Source organism: Poecilia mexicana, unplaced genomic scaffold (genome assembly GCF_051168715.1).
Source record: "Poecilia mexicana isolate PSO_F unplaced genomic scaffold, ASM5116871v1 scaffold_4, whole genome shotgun sequence".
Lineage (NCBI taxonomy): Eukaryota > Metazoa > Chordata > Actinopteri > Cyprinodontiformes > Poeciliidae > Poecilia > Poecilia mexicana.
The window spans coordinates 28,286,295-28,306,029 of record NW_028263373.1 but is presented as its reverse complement, the minus strand read 5'-3'; the positions used below and the strand labels follow the sequence as shown (position 1 = coordinate 28,306,029).

General features: G+C 38.7%; 2 protein-coding genes across 2 annotated transcripts; both read right to left on the bottom strand.

The window, feature by feature from the left end:
* Window positions 1-603: 603 nt before the first annotated feature.
* chd1l (chromodomain helicase DNA binding protein 1-like) lies at window positions 604-16,386 on the bottom strand. Its single transcript, XM_088005155.1, has 25 exons — window positions 16,168-16,386; window positions 15,855-15,967; window positions 15,160-15,266; window positions 14,966-15,077; window positions 14,845-14,876; window positions 14,576-14,657; window positions 14,306-14,468; window positions 12,562-12,717; window positions 12,346-12,438; window positions 12,163-12,259; window positions 11,900-11,973; window positions 10,773-10,883; window positions 9,551-9,665; window positions 8,064-8,217; window positions 7,785-7,974; window positions 7,033-7,178; window positions 4,505-4,668; window positions 4,212-4,411; window positions 3,993-4,091; window positions 3,827-3,897; window positions 3,354-3,468; window positions 2,288-2,396; window positions 1,962-2,211; window positions 1,772-1,855; window positions 604-935 (listed from the first exon to the last, which is right to left on the bottom strand). The coding sequence occupies exons 1-25, from the start codon at window positions 16,259-16,261 to the stop codon at window positions 816-818; spliced, it is 3,051 nt and encodes a 1,016-aa protein (XP_087861281.1). The 5' UTR covers window positions 16,262-16,386; the 3' UTR covers window positions 604-815.
* A 314-nt stretch (window positions 16,387-16,700) lies between these two features.
* LOC106933510 (vesicle transport protein SFT2B-like) lies at window positions 16,701-19,540 on the bottom strand. Its single transcript, XM_015012791.2, has 8 exons — window positions 19,332-19,540; window positions 19,150-19,239; window positions 18,151-18,236; window positions 17,905-17,986; window positions 17,692-17,727; window positions 17,231-17,289; window positions 17,111-17,140; window positions 16,701-17,022 (listed from the first exon to the last, which is right to left on the bottom strand). The coding sequence occupies exons 1-8, from the start codon at window positions 19,395-19,397 to the stop codon at window positions 16,983-16,985; spliced, it is 489 nt and encodes a 162-aa protein (XP_014868277.2). The 5' UTR covers window positions 19,398-19,540; the 3' UTR covers window positions 16,701-16,982.
* Between the last annotated feature and the right edge of the window lie 195 nt (window positions 19,541-19,735).

Genomic DNA, 19,735 nt, shown 5'->3' with positions numbered 1-19,735 from the left:
AAGGTCTTCATCATTGCAGAGCCCAGAAGGTTTAAGGCAGGTTTTCAAAATAAACTCCAAAATGAACTGGTAGTCTTGCTTTTAACATGTGGAAAGTCCATTACAATCGTCTGGAACGAGAGGAAATGTGAGCATGAATAAGCATGTCAAGTTCCTGTTTTGACACAAACCTTATTTGAGGTTCAAATGTCCAATCTGCTGCTTGATCGGAGAAAAGCCACGCTCTCCAGCTAAAGGGAGATATTTTTTAACCTGACTAATGTCTTCGTTTAGGCTCTCAAGTAAGCCAGACAGAATAATAGATTAGTAGTTAAATCACTTTTTTGTGCTTGCTTTTTAGCAAAATTTAATACCCTTATAATCCCTGCAAATTTACACTGAAATGAATTATGGTAATGTTGATTAATCTGCACTGTCCTAATCAAATAAATTAGATTGTTTAAATCACTTTTCCAGTTCATCCACACCCCTTTGTTTAGGCACTATAGTGTGTGCCTGCATTTTATTCATTCAAGCACTAAAGGAACAAGTTCACAAATAAATGTTTGTCATGTATGCATGTGTAGGGAAGATGTTATGAGAGGAAAAAACAATTACCAGATGTGCAAATAAACTGTTTATTCCTGCATGTATCTACATTTAATAAAAGCAGCAGCCATATTGAACTTTGAGTTAAGTGCAGGTGAGAACCAGCACTTTATATTCAGATTTGAATAAATCAGATTAAAAATCATTTAAATGCTCGTGTACATCAGTGACACAATTTAAAAACGTGATTTAATAAAATCTAATAATAATAATAACGCCGTGTGTCCTCAGAGCTGATGTTGGAAGTGTGCGGTGTTGACTTGTTGTTGTTTGGAGAAGCAGGACTCCAGCCAGGCCGTCTTCACAGGAACAGCCTGCTGGTTCTGACGGACCAGATCCAGCAGCTCCTGGTTCACACAGACCAGAGGAAAATTTCAGTGTTTAAGCGTCTAAAATTACTGCAGAACTGACACAGAGGCTCACATCCCTTGAGTTTCCCCCCTCTACAACAACAAGCTTCAATGCATTTTAACAGGATTTTATAGAGCAGCACAGAGTGAAGAGTAACTGTGAAGTGAAGGAAAAGATATGTTTGTCTAAATACACAAATATGCAAAGAATGTGGCAGTCGGATGTTTAGAGTCCATTCAAACAACACTTTATTGAGTCACGTTAGCTGACAACAGAGCTGCAAGTCTTTTAGCATATTCAGACTTTTGTTCTGGACATTAATTTGGCCATTTTTTTACTTATTATGGGATGCTAACACTCGCCTAACAAACAAACAAAGTATTACTTTAGTTATTTCTTTACATATTTGTTTTTTTGTTTTGGTTAAATTGAACAGAATACATGTCACATTATATATGCAAAAAGGTTTGAAATGACTTTGTACTTGCTCTAATAACCTGGCATTTTAACAGCTGTGCACCATTTTGAGGCTGTTTTGGATAAACTAGACAGGTGGTCTCTGTTTAATAATTAGGTGGTTTCTGAAGGAGATTGGCTGCACTGCATTTCATTTAGAGGCACCAAAGTGAAGGGGGTTGAATTCAAATGCATGACAAACTTATAAGATTATTTGTTAGAACTAAAGCATCAATAATTTTCCTTCCACTTCACAATTAAATGCTGTGTTATGATGGTTTATCGCAATAAATACTTTGAAATTGGTGGCTGTTATGTGACAAAATGAGGAAAACCTTACAGGGTGTGAATAGTTCTGTCGTAAACCTGAGCTGACCTGTATTTGGATGTGATTTTCCACCTCTGCGACAATGTGTGTGACCTCTTCACCCATGACGTCCTCCTCGTCTCCATCATACGTAGACTTCAGCTAAGGGTTTTCTCACTCTGCTCTCTATTACAAGCCTCACGCATTTACAAAACAAGCTGTCGAATGTTTACACCCAGGAGTTAGGTAAAGGATATGTGATAAGGTAGCGGCCCAGCCTCTTCCGTTCTGATGCGGGAATGTTGTAGAAAAACACTCGGACTCCATTCATGAAGCTGGGCAGCTCCGCAGGGCTGAAGCCGCGTGGCAGAGCGGATGGACCCGGGCCCTCGGTTTCCGTCTCATCCGTTGGCCCGTCTGAGCTCGGTAAAGATGCTTGACGAGCAGCAGCTGATGTTGCAGGTGTCTGATGGGAAGCTGTTTTCTTGACAGCTCTGCTGTGATAATATCTGCCATTCAGGTTAAGTGAAAACTGCAGCAGTTCTGCTCAGTACGGGCTCTAAGCAGGGGAACAACGAAGGATACATGAAAGTGGGAATGTCCCTAGAGGCCAGGTGTTTTCTGATGAGCCGCTCCGTCCCGTACCAGTTGAAACCTTTGGTGGAGTGACCGATGCGAGGAAGATGAACACTGGCTAAAGATACAAAAACATGCTGAAATGAAGTCTGAACAACATAAACCTGAGCACTAAACAAGAGATGCTCAGGTTATGAATATGATCTATGAGCTCATTTGACACCATGTTGCACTATTACATGTCTGTCTTTCTTTTTGGAGGCATAGGAAGACATGATGCCTCAGAACCTTCACTGAAAAAACACAAAATCTTATCAAGTATTCTTGGTGTAGTTTCTAGTGAAAATATCTTTGTACACTTGAAATAAGACAAAACTACAGAAGCTTGTGTAAAGTCAATAAATCCTTAGTACTGATGAAAAACTACTGGTTCCACTGGCAGATTGTTTCACAACATGGGAAAACCTGTTGTGAAACTAGACTAAAAATACTTGGTATGTTTTTGTGTTTTGACGTGTCGAAACCTTCAGACCCTCATGCAGATTTGTTCCTCTGGAACAAAGTAAATCCAATTGCAACACAAACTTTACACCACTGGCCCACATTAACATTAGGTGCCTGCATTCCTGAAGATGTACTCACCTCAGAATGATAAATGCTTGATACTGAAACTAATGGCTTGGCCTACTTTATGATTAATTTGACTAATAACTATCTAACTTTTAACACGCCGTTTCCACGCACTACTGAAATATCATCCAGTCGACCTTTAAATGAAAACAAAACAAAACAAACATTTTAAAGTAAGACGGAAACCTAGGCCATACTGAAACGGTTAGATAACGTTGAAGACTTACACACCTTTCATCTCTGCATACATACACTATTCTGAATAGAAGAGCTTATAAAATGTCACCCATTATTCAAAAACATGACATCACTTGATGTCCCACAAATATTGGTGTACCTTACTTAGACAAATAAGTAAGGTACACCAATAAGTAAGGTGTACAAACCAGACCAGGAGACAAAATTCATAGTAAACTTGATAAAACTGTTCCATTCTTCCCCATACCATTGTTTTTCTTAGCTGCAGAGTAAATCTTCTTCAGTCCTTCGTCCAAAGCACTGAGGAGGATCCCAGTCAGGTTGTTGGCTTTGTCTCTTTTCTGTGCCACTATCAAGGCTAACTGGGGTGACGAGAAGGAGATTGAATCATGTTACCTCGTTATCTGATCACCGCTTGCAAGTCTGCAACCACACGAGAATCCAAGCAAGGTGCAACTTGTCATAATGAACTCTAATATTGCAAAGATTTTGCACATGTCGCAAAACACAAGCGTGCATTTTCCAAGCAGATTTCAGCAACTCAGTTTGAAGGTTTTATGAGATTAAACAGTCCTGCCACGACAAAATTTAAGACGTATTTAAGGTCAACTTACTTTTTTTTAAACAATGTAACATACTTTAAGACTATAATTTTAGATACATAAATTAACATTTTTTTGAAGCAGTTTTGAGTTTTACAGAATGCTCTGCGAACAGAACCTGATCTCGGCCGTCCAGTCTCGACTGTTTGTCGTCGATGGGGAAGAGGAGCACATTTCCCAGCTCCAAGTCTGAAACAAAGATCCGCAGGGAATTACAGACCACAGAGACGAAGACGTCTAGTTGAATTGCTGCTCATTTTCTTCGTCATTGCGATTATCGTTACCTTTCATTTTCCCTGCCAACTCGTAGTGCTTTCGTGGCTCATCTGATCTCACCTCCAGCGCCGTGAACAGGCCTCCTCTGCCCCACCGCCCTGAGTCATCTGCACACAAATTAACACTCTGATAAGAGGAAAACACGGCCCAAGACACGCTCCAAAGATACTATGTTTTTGTTTCGTCACGCAAACCATCCCGTCGCCATGGCTACATGGAGCCCTTACCAACACAGTGGACGATGATAGCATCTCCCCTCGCAGTGTGGGGATGAGTAACATCCCCCAGAACGTAGCGGATATCCGTGGAGGTGGAGTCTGTAGAGCACACACTGCTGTTGTCCTCTTCCTCGTCTTCCTCCTCTTCTTCGCTGTCTACAAGCTGCAAGCAAAGTGACTGGTAGCCACAGGACTCCCACCAGGCTGTTCTGCATGGTTAACCAAGGATCAAAAATCATTTATGAGTAACAAAAAACACAGACATGTCAGAGCGTGTGATGAAACAGCTACAATATCTTCACTTTTTCCTGTGCTTCTCCTCTTCCTCCTGCCTCTTTTTGTCCTCCATCATCTTGGCTCTCTTGGCTGCAGCCTCCTGCCTCCTCCGCTGCCTGAGCTCCAGCTCTGCCTCAGTGAGAGGCTTCCTCTTCCTCACTGGGATCGCAAACGCTACTGAAAGCGAAGACTGGAAGAGAATTGATCAATCAAGAACAAACGTCTCTCTAAATAATTCCTCATGGTTTTTAAAAAATGTTTAATAAAAGCAAAGATAGTCGGGAATATCATATTATAAATAAAACTGTACATGTTAGTATTTATTTATACTTCTCCACATTGTAGACAGTACGACAGCAGGACAGGATGTTTTCTGTCTTAGTAACTTTGTTTTATCTGGTCCTATGTTTCACGTTACGTCATTTTCAACTGAAGAATCTCTGAGAAGTGTAAAGTATTAATCGCTCATTTCTACCTCCCTGGTCAACACTTTCTGCTGCAGTTATAGTAAATTTATGGAAATCAATAAACCAATCAATTGCATGACAAATTTAAATGAGCTTTAGAGAGTCTTTATAATTTGTTTCATTTATGGGTTTGGTGTGGATTTTATTTCAATTTATACTTATTGTTTTTGGTTGTTTTGTTTATATATTTTGGATATTTAAAATGTCTTAATTCCAGTGTTGATTGTTCTTTAGAAATGAATGTTTATTGATCTTTGACACAGTGTTCTTGCATTGTTTTTGTCATTATGTTTATATTACTTGAAAATAGGTCTCAAAACGGCAATATTATCGCTTATCGCAATAACTTTTTTGGACAACTTATTGGCCAGCAATATTCATTATCTGCCTTTGTTACTACTGTTGTTTTTAATCGTTATTACTGTACAGCATCTCTGAGTGTCTGGAAATTAAGTTCAGAGATTCACAATTTGGATTTAGATGTTTGGACTTTGACTGGACCATTTACCCAAGAATATTGTTCTGTTCTTTGATCTATTATATGATAAATCACCTTGTACGTTTGTGTGTGTTGTTTTGGAAGGTGAGGCTAATCAATTAGTTTTCCCTGCTCAAGAGTTTCATCATCTCCACAGCATGTTGCTGCCACCACCACGTTTCATTGTGGGAATGGTGTGTTTAGGGAAAGTTTTAGTCTCAGCCAAGCAGTTCCAAATTTCTTCAAAGTATTTTTCCCTTCACTACAAGACACTGTAAAATTCAGTCACCCCACAAACAAAACTCGGTTTGTATTTCTGTAGTGTCTTAATCTACACATATCTAGAAATGCCAATTACTTTTCTTTTTTTTCGGTAGACAAAGGTTTTTAAAACATGGGAGACACAGAATGTAGGTCATGAGATCAAATCCTCATTGATCTTTTATTTATTTTTCCACCTGTCAGCTTTGGTGATTTCATGAGTTCACAAACTTCATTTCCTTTGCAGCCATTTCAAGTTAACTGGGACAAAACATCATCAGCTTTTCACTAAAGGAAACTGATCTCGTTTTATGCATCTGTGGCAGGAAAAGTAGAGCAAACCTCCAGGTCTCACATGTCGCTAAATGTGAAAGCTGGAATGAAATGCGTTTCATTAAACAAGTCAAATCAGTCGGTCAGATGACAGTCAGCTGAGAGCAGGTTTGTGTTTTCAGCTTTCTTAGTCCAATGGGACACCGACATCCTGGACTCAAAAGTGGAAGCAATTAATGCTTTTTCTTTACATGCTCAGCAAAAACTAAATTAGTGGTTTGTCCTTAAGCTATAACGACTGAAATAAATAAATGATGCTGATTTTCTGATGATAACTGTTCAATGGTCAGTCTTTGTTTATGGAACAGACAAAAACTGCATTGACTGACGGAAACAACTTTTAATGGGAAAATTACCTGGAATTACAAATATTTTTTTCAAACTTATCTAGAGCTGAAATGATTAATCGGCTTAACCGATTATTGAAATAATCGACAACTAATTTAGCAATCGATTAATCGCAAACTGGGGAACACAGAGTGTATAACATGATATCTGGTGAGAGACGACCACCTTCAGAGCAGTACTCTACAAACTCTACAAAGAATATACACATTTTGCATTGAAGATGAAAAATCTGTTTTGGCGGTAAAAGTTTCTGTCCAAAACTCTTTAAGAGACATAATTCAGCAACTATTGATGTGAAGCTAAGCTAACTGGGTTGAGCTTTTCACATGTTGATGTTTGAAGTATTTTTTTAAAGTGTAATTTAAATGAATGCTCTTATTACATTTTAGGCAATAACATGTTTATTTTATTATTTTTAATTAATTGAATTATTCATTGATTTGCATTTTCTCATGCATTTCTAGTATTGTATTAAATAAGCTGGTTAAATGCAAAATCTGCAGGATGTTATTCGATTACTTGATTAATCGACAGAATACTCAATGACTAAATTAATCGTCAGCTGCAGCTTTACACTTGGGAAAAAAAAACTTTACAAGATAGCAAAATTTCCAAATACCAGTGAAACATTTCTGTTAGTTGGAAAGTGAGAGTGACAGAGTCTTACTCCAGTTTTGCGCCGCAGAGCTCGTCCCTCTCCTGCCGTTTTCTGAAACTCGGCCATCTGCTCTTCCAGGATCCGGTCAAAGCTCCTCTGGTCCTCTGAGCTCGGGTCCTTACTGTAGTCTTTCCCCTCAAAGAAGTACATGTGATCTGCAGGGTGAGACGAAATGACTGTCAGATTAATCCAGGGCTGCAGATAACGATTATTTTAGTAATCAATTAATCGATTACTCTGACGATTGATCGATTAATCACATTTTTTTAAAACAATTTTGACAAATTTTTCATTGAAGCAATATTAGAAATACATTTTAAAAAATGCTCATAAAGAAAAATAACTGAAATCCTTTTTTAAATAATAAACATTTTGTTGCCTAAAATTAAAAAACATAGCATTTCTTCATTAAATCTGAATCATATGAAGCTAAAACTATGCAATGAGTTTTGACTAAAACATACTTATTTGTGAATCTGTATACTTCACTACTGTATACTTCAGTAAACGATTAATCATTTACTAAGCTAGTTGACGATTATTTCAATAATTGATAAATCATGATTAATCGTTCCAACCCAAAAGTTAATCAAGCCAGGAGGTTGGGTCATGAAACAAACTGATGAGTAGAAACTTGGACTAAAAAGCTATTTTTTATTGTTTTAATAACATTTGTAGACGTGTTTGAGATTAAAGATAAAAATGACAGCCAAATAAAATGATTATTCATTCGGACTAATTGGTGATTTAAAATCGCTTACTCTGCTCATCAGAATCAGATTCGTTCTCCACCTCTTCTTCTAGTGGTGAGAATCCATCATCATCATCATCATCATCCACCCACTGACCATCCCGTGATGGGCCCAGTATCTTCTCTAGTCTTACTTCCTGTATCGAGCTCTCGTCCGACGATAAAAGCTTATCTACTCCGAACTTCAATATCTCGCTCAGCTGTCGAGGAGAAATCAACAAGAGAGCTGGAAGAGGAATGGGGGTGGGGGATCATGTTGACGGCGTGTTTCTGTTAAAAGATCACCGACCTGCAGACCCGCCGCAGCCGACTGCACCTGATCCAGCAAAGAGAAGCGGCCCTCTTCGATAACAGTGTTGGTGAGCTGCAGCTTCGACACGGCTCGAGAGTACATGATCTCCTCCACGGTGTCTCTCGCAAGGAGGCGGATCACTTTCACAGGCCTGGAAAACGTCAACGGTTAGTGAGACAAACCCCTAAAACGATGATAAATATCAAACCAGAGGACACCGCTTCCACATTTTACCATGGGAGGGTCAGGTCCGCTTTTCAAATCTCAAAACCAAGCTCAAAATTTGGTAAAAAAGAAAAAATATTTTGCATCATTAATGAATGCATTCAAAGCTAATAGAAATGCTTAGATCTGAGCAGGGTCTTTTTCAGACCACAACTTCCACACATTTATATAACCAGACAAACATTTCTACGGCTCTTTTTCTCTAGAAAATTCTGGACATTTTAAGTGCAAAGTCCGAACTCTGACCCTGCTTGAACAATAACAGTCTTGTTGTGTTTGGATGCCAAAGATAACAAATCAACATAATTATGAAACTGGCTTCAAATCTTCAAACTTGCTTCTTTTAGTGATTTGGATCAGTTTAGATGAGCTTTATTTCAACATTCATGGTTCTTAGACTTTTCAAATAAGGAGTATCAAAGACTAAAGGCAAACTCTTTAAAAAAGATGTTGAAAATGTTCATATCCATTCCTAAAAATAGAAACTTTAGTGATTTTGTTTGCCAGTTTAGTAGGTCGAGTTCAACCAGATTTAAAATTGGTCTAAAAACTAAACAAGGAGTAAAACAGTTTATTTAAAAAAAGCATCTAAATATAATAGGAACTCTTTAAGTATTAAGATTTTTGGCTAGAAAACTTGAAAAGTAACCTTAATTTTCCTTTTTCAATACTTGTCAAGATTTGGAAAATTTTTACCAAAAGTAAATGCTATATGTTCACACACTTTTCGAGGCTGCATAGGAATCCTGCGAGTCTAAATAATTTTCGCCATTTGCTCTGAACCTAAAAAGTATGAAAAGACAGGGGAGTAGATCAACAGAGAAGATAACTTAATTATTAAACATAATTGTTTCAGCGCTACGCTGGTCGTGTCTCATTTGAATAAAAACTAAGCTTAATATAATTGGTGTGCCATAAAAGCATCAGTCTGACGAGAAAAGTCTTTTAGATGACGTTTCCTTCAGCAGGTAGACTGAATGTTTCTAGTAGTTTCCATCAAGGTTGTCAGAGCACAATGCTGAGCTGTGAACAGGAAGAGCTCTTTCACACCAAGAGCCAGATAACACTCCTGGCAGCTACAGATAACCTTACTGGCATGAATAGGTCTGCTTTCCCACACTTGCGAAAGCAATATCTGAACAAAAAAAAAAAAAAAAAAAAAAAGGAAGTCTTTCTTATGTAGAGTAAAATGCATTAATGCCAGTAACCAGATAGATAGTTTGCTATGCAGCGTCGTTGGAACTTTCAAAGTGCATCACCTGTTCTGGCCAATCCGATGGCAGCGCGCCGCAGCCTGCAGGTCGTTTTGGGGGTTAAAGTCACTGTCCACGAAAACAACTGTGTCAGCAGCTGTAAGGTTGAGGCCAACTCCGCCTGAAAGGACGGCGTTGTAAAGAGAAAACAGAGATCATCTAGAGAGTCCAAACTTTCAGGTCTGAATGTTTCTGTGCTTCAGGATGTACAACACAAAGCGTCAAAAAAATGCCCTGCTGTATGGATTAAAAGGCCATAGAAACTGGAACTTATATTTGTTAAAGATCCTTCAATAAGCTGCAAAGTGATTACGTCAGCTTTTTAAAATTATTATTATTTTTTAACATGCCGTCTCAGCAGTCACATACTTTGAGCTAAGTGTGACTGTAGAGTACAGTTGGGACATTTAAAAGGCTTGAAGAAATTGAAAGCTGTGACAGGAAATTTCTCCCCGCTGAAAAAAAAGAAAAAAAAAAAAGAAGCTTCTGGCCTTGTTAGCACCAGACTAACATTCTGCTGCAGATCATATCGTTGTCTGATCCGTCCCTTTTCCTGTCTCTGCGTATTCTATGAACTCTGCATTCACAGACACGGTGCCTTGCAAGAGACCCCTTGAACTTTTTCATCATTTTATAATGTTGCAACCGCATACCTCAGTGCACTCTGCTCAGATTGTGAGAGATGAACCAACAAAGAAAGTAACACATGATGCTAAAGTGGAAGAAAAATGGACTTATGGATTCTCCAAATGTTCAACATGTCTTAAAAATAGCAGTGTGGTCTGCAGTTACACGCCATACCGAATCAAAATATCAGTATGTGCAATATTGCACCATGCGATATTGAGGAGGATGTGTGGTAATTCCAGTCTCTTGATGTGTAAGGCTGAAAACATGCATAGAAATAACGAAAGCAACGTTTTACTTTCCTTCGACTTTGGAATTTTTTTTGAAAAATTTTAATAAAATATACAGCGGTTTTATGTTATAATTTTATAAAGTTCACTTTTGCAAGGCACCGTATGCAGAAAGGCTCACTTTTAAAACAAAGAATTTACATGGAGCAGAACGAAGTAATCTGCGTGCTGCAAAATAAAAGTGAAAGGATAACAATGTCTGTAAACCAAGTTACTATGTAGCAAAAGGTGAAAGTTCAAGACATGGAACATTTTTCTAGCTTTTCATTTTGTATTTTAAATGGATAAATACTAAAATAAATCCCAGTCACCTGCTTTAGTGCTGAGCAAAAACACAAAGATGTCTTTGGTGCTGAAGTTCTTCACAGCAAGGTTTCGCTCTTCCCCTCGAACCGACCCATCCATGCGTTCGTAGCTGTAACCTGAACAGAAAAACTCATTATGGTGCGTGGCAAGGATTAAGTACAGAATACTGTCATTTGGCAAGAAGCGAGGCAGATCCTGTGTCGGTTGCTGGGGAAACACAGGACTAACAAACTTTTCAGCCTGTGATCCCCTATTAGCAATGTGGTAATATGAATTTATTTTATATAAATGATCAAAAGATAATATGCCTACTGACACCTTCCTAAAATAATAGACAAAAATGGGGTTTATTTTGTTTGTTTTTTGCCTAAAACGTTTTTGGAAAGAAAGAGATGGTGACATTTTTTTTGGCAAAACATGACATAGGCCATTATCTTAGGAAGGTGACAATATACAGAATATCCAGTAAACTCTAATCCGAACCGCACGGCATTCTGGGAGATGTAAACAGTTGAAAGGTTTTGACCTCTTGAATTTCTCACGGCCACGAACTTCTCAAGTTGGTGGCATCAACTAACTCGCACACTCTTTGGTTGCCTAGCAACTCAGTCACTCAAATAATGGTAACGTGCACAGCAGCAGTTTCAGGTTTTGCCACTGACACTCATTACTGCTTAAAAATAAAAAAAACAAACAATTGCATGGAGTGAAAACTGTTGATAAAACAGAAAGGTCACGCCACCAGTTTGGCTGTATTGTAGTTATTTCAACCTAAAACCAATCAATAATTATCAATATTCAATGATGTGATACGTTTGTTTAGCCATATCATCCATAAATATTAGGATATTAATGTACTTATTTAATTTTGACCCAGTTGGCTCTACGTTCACCTCAAGGGGTCAAATCATGATTCTGAAAATCCTTTTGCGACCCCCCACTTGGTGTCTCACAGCCCCTGAATCAACACAGCAGTCCTGCTTCTTAGTGCAAAATAAATGAACTAATAATGTTGAGTGAAGTTTTAAAATGATGTAATAGGGTGTTGATACGCTTGAAAAGGCAAGTACCATAAGTTGTGAGAATTACATTGAGAGATGATGTCCAGACGTGTGTATTTTGTCCCACTCACCTCTGTACTCCATGTAGTCCTGCAGGATGTCCAGCATCCTCGTCATCTGGGAGAACAACAGGACACGATGGCCCCTTCGTCCAAAACAAAATGGAGAGCTGTAAGATTATGTCTGCTGAAGGGGTGTCCAGATTTTTCAACTTAGATTAAATGTGTTGCCTTCGTATTTAGAAATGCAGTGAACATCCCAGCAAACACAGATCGGACAGAGCCCAAAATGCCACTAGGTGGAGCCAAACAATAAGCATTGTGGATGTGCCCACCCTTTGTATAGAAAGGCCAGGATGCTGTCCAGCAGGCACAGCTTTCCACTGGCTTCGATGAGGTGTTCCCCGATCTGAAAGGGCTCCGGTTCCACCCCTAAAAACAGGAAGGAGGGACAGAATCACTCAGACGTAACTCCAGCTCCTGCAGCCAAACCCCAGCTGCATTTCGCCACGTCTCACCGTCAAACAGGTATGGGTGGTCGACGCACTTTCTCAAATTCACCAAGATGTTCAGCAGTCTGTTCTTGCTGCCTTGCTCGTTAACAAAAGCATCTGAAATTTTCCACACAGAGAGAGTGGTTGATTTTTAGGTTGATTTTTTTTTTTTTTTTTTTTTTGTATTTTTGCTTTACAAATATAACCTTTGTTGCCAAGTTTCAGAACGCAGTGACTCACCATAATCCCGCATTAGGATGGCTTTGTAGTATTTCTTCTGCAAAGCTGACATGCCATGGTACACCACCAGCTCTGTCTTCTTGGGCAGATCAAAAGCCACCTCCGACTTTACTCTACGGAGCAGAAAAGGCTCCAAGATGCTTTGAAGCTCTGAAGCTAGAAGACAGGAAACATTGTATTATACGTATGTATCTTTTAACATGTCTATCTGAATCCTTTGTAGATAAGAAATAATATTTTGTTCAAATTAACCCCTTGAACCTCTTCCACACTGTACAACATGTGATAGACCAACACAAAGTGGTGCATGTTATCAAGAGAAAGAAAAAAAAAGGCTACATGGTTTCGACAATGGAATTAGAAATGGTTTTGAACAAAGAACAGGAATTGTGTCAATTGGTAACTTCTTATCGGAGCGGACAGAAGACACATGCAGGTTCAATCCTGGGATTGCTCACGTTTCATTTCTACATGTGCTTCCAACTTCAGGTTATAACGAGTAATAAGACCCGCTATCATAACTATGAAACACAGCTCTACAATGCGATGTTACCTGGTAATTCTGAATCCACCTTAATAGATGCTTAGTACAGATAAATGTGTGGATGTACCAAAACTTTCTCCAGCTGAACAGAAACAAAACTGAAGTTATTATGTTTTGACCTAAAGAGGAGCGATCTAGAGTCGATGCACAGCTAGAGTTATTACAAATAAAAATTAGCAATCAGCTCTGAAACCTGGGAGTAATGATGGACTCTGACCTGAACCTTCAAAGCCACATAAATACAGTTACAAAATCGGCCTTCTATCACCTGAAGAACATCTCCAGGATTAGAGGACAGCAAGAACTAGAGAAACTTAACCATAAGTTTATGTTTAGTCACATTAATTACTGCAACAGCGTCTTCACAGGTCTGCCTAACAAATCAATCCTCCAGCTGCAGCTGATCCAGAACGCTGCTGCTGCTGTTCTCACTAAAACCAGGAAGATAGAGCACATAACACCAGTTCTACAGTCTTTATACAGGCTCCCTGTAGCTCAGAAAATAAACTATAAAATGCTGTTGTTAGTTTATAAATCACTGAACGTAGCAGCACAATACATTAAAGATCTGATGTTGTCATAGCAACCTTCCAGACCTCTCAGGTCTTCTGGTTCTGGTTGTGTTCTGCATCCCCAGAACCAGAACTAAACATGGAGGCACAGCAGTAAGCTTCTATACACCACAAATCTGGAACAAACTTCCAGAAAACTGCAAAACAGCTGAAATACTGAGTTCCTTTAATTCTAGACTAAAAGTCCACCCGATTAGAATTGCCTCAGATTAGCAGTAAGTGGAACATTGATGAATATTGATGTGCATTTCGCTGGATGATTTAGATAATGGCATCAAACACCAACCTTATAATGTTTTTTTGACATAAAGTCCTGTTGATGAAGTTTGCTACACAACTAAACATCATTGTTTCACGAATATAAGTCTGAAAAGTATGGCGTGCATTTGTGCTCATGACCAATTACTCTGATGATACCTCTAAATAAAAAACAGTGCAATCAATTGCTCTCAGAACTCACCTAACTAGTAAAGAGACGCTGCAACACTGAGGTGGAGGTTCACTTTCCAACAGGACAATGATCCTTTGTGTCGGTTTATCACATAAAACAACTTTAAAGTTTATGGTTGTAATGTGGCATATGCTTTTACTCTGTATACGCGAGTCGCATTGTAATTTTAAAGCATACCCAGAGCAGGTCGACTTCGCACATCGGAGTAGGAGCTGACAAAGCTGTCAGCCTCTTCCGGTGTGAAGATGCTGGGCTGAATGAAGCTCAGCAGGGAGTAGAGCTCCTGCAGGTTGTTCTGAATGGGAGTCCCTGTGAGCAGGAGTCTGAAACCAACTGAAAACTGAGTGAGAAACACACAAACCAAATGAGCTGACATTCAGAGAAAGTGTGAATGAGAAACATTAGAAGACAAGCAGTGAAGAGGCTCTTCAAGACACAACGAAGTACCTCTGTCAAGGTTTTGTGCAACACAGAGTTTTGGTTCTTCAGCCGGTGAGCTTCGTCCACAACGAGCACCTCCCACCTCCACCTGAGGAGGAGCAAATATGAGAGGAAACGGTGAGACAAAGTGATCGCACAAGCAGGCTTTATAGATTCACTGGTTGTCTGCAGAAATTGTTTCATTCACAGCCTTTCTTTGGTCTCTTTAACAATCCACACCCACCTCAGTTACAACTCAAACTTTAACAAAGCCATGTGAGCAAGAACCCACTGACCTTTTCAAGAACGATGCATCTTTGAGGCACAGCTGCAAATGAAATAATGACATATATGCGTGTTCAAGGTTCAAGCCAACAAAACTTTCAGACATTTTGTTTTCGCCCAGCAGACGCAGACCTCGTATGTAGTGAGCAGAACCTGGAAGTCCTGAGTGGTTTGTTCTCTCTGGATCTCAGCCCGTCTCTCTTTGTCTCCTTTGTAGCACAGCACAGTCAGAGACGGGGCGAAGCTGCGAAATGAGTTACGACTGGAATAATTTATACAGGAAGCATTTACAGATGGGGCTAAAGCACAGACAGAGTTGACTCTACCTTTCCAGCTCCTTTCTCCAGTTCTCCATGACAGACAGGGGGCTCAGCACCAGAAACGGACCTTTCTTCCCCAGAGCTCCTGACACAAACACCAGCAGAGAGATGGTCTGGAGAAGAAGTTAATTAAGTGTGAACAAAAGAAGCAGAACTGGGAATTGCTCCTCCTGTTTCCAAACAACATATTTAATGTCTTGACATTCTGCACTCTTTTGGAGGTTTCCACAGAAATTCAAATTGAAACTTTAACAAACTGTGTGCAGTTTGGTGATAAAAGTCACATTTCTTTAAATAAGTGGCGTCCCTGCAGAAGCTTATTTCAAATAGTAATAGCAGCATTTCTGTTTGTGGGGCTATGAAAGCTGTACCATGCAGTCAAAGAGATGCAGTTAACTTTTAAAAAATGACAAAATAGTTTTTATTGTCACTTTAGCACAGCAGAATGTCATGATAAAATTCTAAGTCCATACCACCCACTTGTATTACTGGTACCATAGTGTTTGAATAATGCACGCAATGTCTATAACTCACAAACAAAATAAATTACAAACTCTGAAACATGCAAACAATCGTCCTACAGTTTTGATATCGCATTAAGACATACAAAAATTGCACTAAGGAGATTCATATCGTCTAAAATTGTTGTTCAGACATTACATAACCAATATGGAAAGTAAGTTGATGAATCTTAAGCACACCTGGCAGGTTTTACCCAAACCCATCTCGTCCCCCAAGATGCACCCTTGGTGGTCGTGGAGGCTCTGGGTCAGCCACTGCACCCCGTCCAGCTGGTAGGCTCTCAGCTGTATCCCTGGAAACAAGCAGGTCACCCAAAGCTGTCACGAGCAAACCACTGGTCTACAGATACAGGTTTTAAAAACTACAGAACTGAGTTCTGTTAACACATATTGACAATAGCTAATAACTAAAAGGAACGCTGGGTCACTGTTTGAATGAGCGTATACAAAGTTTGTAACTTTTCTAAGACAGTGAGTCAACAAGCCTCCGTACCTCGTAAACCAAACGTCTGCAGGTCGCTCTGAGTGAGAGCCGTCTTCTTTTTCTCGGTTATGGTGTTTCTTATTTTCCTCAATATGTCTGACATGTTGACACACTAAAAGGAACAAAATGCGTTTATATGTTACAATGTTGCAGACGTACAGACAGGTAGCTCCCTCACTATTTTTGTCAATGGAAGACTTCCTGGTTGGGTCACGTGACAGTGAAGAAAGCGCGAGCGCGCTTTTTAAAGGGGCACTATTATGTGTTTTCCAGCCACATACAATCACTTTATAGCACAATCAAGTAGCTATGTTGCCTTCAGTTATTATAAATATGCTGTATAGATCAAATATGACTTAAAATAAATTTAATAACTTGAAATTAGACCTCTGTCTTTTCCAAGGTGTTCATATTTGTGTATTATTGCTTGAATCGATGACCCTGGCACCTTCAAACATCTGGAAGTCAAACCGAAAGATGAACCAGACTTGCTCAGGTCCACAATTGTCTCCCAGAGATCAAAATAAGCCTGCAGCCATTCATGAAAGTTTTAATGTATTTATTACATTTTTTTTTTATAGATATTTAAACATAAAATAATTAAAAGGCCACCGTTAAAAAGATTTAATTCAAGATGATCATCAGACTCGAGGGGAAAAAAAATCAACTGGATTCATAAGGCAAGAAATGGGAATCTGTTGAGGTAAAATTATACATTTTTTGCCACTGGAACAGGAAGTTTTGAGCAGCTTCATCCATCCCGGTCTTTAGTATCCTACATTTATCCAACAGGTTTTGCTCCAAACAGCGGGGAGGGGGGGTCATCACTTCATGCAGATAGCCACAGCTTTCATGATCGCCTCCCTGGAAAATAATCACACCGTTTAGAAGACAACTTAATGTTTATGTTCATGCAGAATTTTTAAACAAATAGGGTTATAAGCTGACCAACCTGGCACAGGGGATGTATGAGAGACTGTACCTGCAAACAAAACACAGTTCCTGTTAGAGCAATACTCTGATTTCACACAGAAACCAATGAGCTGCAACAGATGAGAGATTAAGAGCTTACCAGGAAAAGGACAAGATCTGCAAAATGCAAAATAATAAAGCAAGCCCAAAGTTCTTCCACTGAAAGAAAGAAAAAAACACTATAAGTGACTACAGAACGTTTTAATAGCTGAATAGCAGCTGTTTTGTGCAAAGTTTGGAGCGATCATGCAGAGTTAGTCTGAAGTTAATATGAACTCCAAAAGCATGAATGTCAAAAAAATAACAATGATTTTATTTATAGCAAGGGAATCACAAAAAACAAACAAACAAACAAACAAAACAATTTGTTGCATGAAAGTATAAAAATAGTGCCAATAATTGGAAAATTCTTTGTAGTTGGGTATTGTGTTAACAAATCCTCAAAGGACGGTTTAAATGAATATTTCAAAGACCAAAATGAATGAGTTTTATCCCTGAGAAGAGAGTACTGCATGTAAACTTTAGACAGGAAATGTATTCGCTGCTTCGAAATTCACTTACCCAGAAAGCAGCGCACAGAGTTAAAACAAGGCAAGTCTGGAGAAAAAGCAACAAAGACAATAAGCGATTTGTTATCTTTTTTTCTTTTTTAGCAGTTATGTTTTTAACTGTTTAGACATTTATGAAAACCTCAGTTTCCATTTTATTGAAGGGTAAAACAGCAATAGCATACTGCATATAACACTGTGTGTATATAACTCTGCACGCTCTTACAATCATGATAGCTGTGGCCAGTGCTCTGGTTTTGTCACACATCCTCTTCAGCTGCTTCATTGGGCCCATCAGAAACATTGTGCTGTTAGTTAAAATAAAAATAAAAATTAAAAACAGTGGGTTAAAATACGTTTTAACATTCTGTGACCAATTAGATACAGCCTTTTTTTAGAAATGCCCAAATAATTGAACGTTAACAATGAAACTTAAGCATTGTTGCGTGTTTTTTTTTTTAATGATTTTTACCTGCAAAGGGCACAAATATTTCCAAATGTGTAGAAGACGATGAAGAGAGTGAGACCAATTCTGGGTAGAAACAGCATGCAAACTCCCTGTAAGACATACAAATATTGATTTTAGAACAATTTGAAGTTATTACATTAAGCCATATTTAAATATTTCAGAGTTTAATTATTTAATTTATATAGTGCGCTATATGAAATAATTTCCTTCGGCGGGTCAATCAGAATATCTGATTAGTTGACCAGGACAACATGACTTACACGTCAAACCAATTATGTTAACAAAAACAGAGGTAACAGAGGTAATAAAATATTTCATTTATTGCATGTCATTTAATATTAATATGCTTACATATCCATTTAGTAACACTTTATTTGACGGGGTGTGCATAAGACTGATATGACACTGTGATAAACATGACATAACACCTGTCATGAACATGAAGAAGTCTTTATGAATGTCTATGACTGCTGTCATGAAGTGTCATTCGGTAAATAACGACACTTTTAATGCAAAGTTGCTCTAAAAGTTGCCTTGGAAGTCCATTAAAAGTATCAACTTTGCTTTAAAATGCAATTATTTACAAAATAATGCAAAGTTTTTCACTTTCAATGGACTTTCAAGGCTATTTTTAGGGTAACTTTAGATTAAAAGTTTCGTTATTTACACGCTTCATGACAACATTCATGAACACCCCTATGTGTTTATAACAGGTGTTATGTCATGTTTATGACAGTGTCATGTCAGTCTTATGCACACCCTGTCAAATAAAGTGTTATCATACGTTTTTAATGAATTGAGGCTTATTTATGCTGAATAATGGTGGCACTGTTGGCCCAAAAGTTAAAGTGAAATGAAGAGAGGCACACATGCATCACATCTTCCACATTCCTCTAAAACCAGCATAACCAGTCAGGCCACACCAGCGCTGCTTTGAGCTTCCTTAAAGAGCAGGCGAAACAAATCTGTTGTGAAAATGATAGGACATCAGAATATAATTACCAAAACTGTGCACGCGGCTCCCACAACAAAACAGGCGATGAATCCCTTTATGCGGGTCCCCCAGCCTAAAGTGGAGGCTTCATTCACAGTCTGCGGCCCAAAACCAGCGCAGATCATTATTAGGCGATTAATTAGTGAAATATTTGCTCTCATAGTGAAAGGCACGAATGACTTAGATGTACCTGTAAAATGTTGCGGTCCTCTTGTCGAGACTCTTCCCCACTAAGTACCGATTTTAATTTATCCATAATCGAAGATCCTTCGAATGCCAAGGGACAAAAAAAAAAAAAAAGAAAGAAGAGAAAATAAATCTGGTCGTTTCCTGGACAGAAAGAAAGTTTGCTGGGTTTCCTCAGTGAGGAGTGAATGGGTGACGTCACATTCCTTACCAACAATCAGCCGAAGTCAGAGCCTCACCTGGACAGGGGTGTGTGATTCACATCAGCCACATCTGGGAGCAGCAGCAGAGGTCTCACTCTGATGGATTTTTTTGTTCTTTGTTTGTTTTGTTCTGTTTTGTTTTTTATCCACTGGCAATGTTATGGATTATGAGCAAGCAATCATTGAGGTTTTGAAACGTCATTTT

What these genes read in the sequence shown, in the direction of transcription:
- chd1l (XM_088005155.1), bottom strand. Translation starts at nt 16,261, where the DNA reads ATGTCAGACATATTGAGGAAAATAAGAAACACCATAACCGAGAAAAAG. An exon ending in GCGAAGTCGACCTGCTCTGG is followed by an intron (nt 12,718 to 14,305) that starts GTATGCTTTAAA and finishes CCTGTCTTCTAG; the next exon opens with CTTCAGAGCTTCAAAGCATC. An exon ending in AAAATCACATCCAAATACAG is followed by an intron (nt 936 to 1,771) that starts GTCAGCTCAGGT and finishes TGTGTGAACCAG; the next exon opens with GAGCTGCTGGATCTGGTCCG.
- LOC106933510 (XM_015012791.2), bottom strand. Translation starts at nt 19,397, where the DNA reads ATGGATAAATTAAAATCGGTACTTAGTGGGGAAGAGTCTCGACAAGAG. An exon ending in GAGCCGCGTGCACAGTTTTG is followed by an intron (nt 18,237 to 19,149) that starts GTAATTATATTC and finishes TATGTCTTACAG; the next exon opens with GGAGTTTGCATGCTGTTTCT. An exon ending in TGGCCACAGCTATCATGATT is followed by an intron (nt 17,728 to 17,904) that starts GTAAGAGCGTGC and finishes CTTTTTCTCCAG; the next exon opens with ACTTGCCTTGTTTTAACTCT.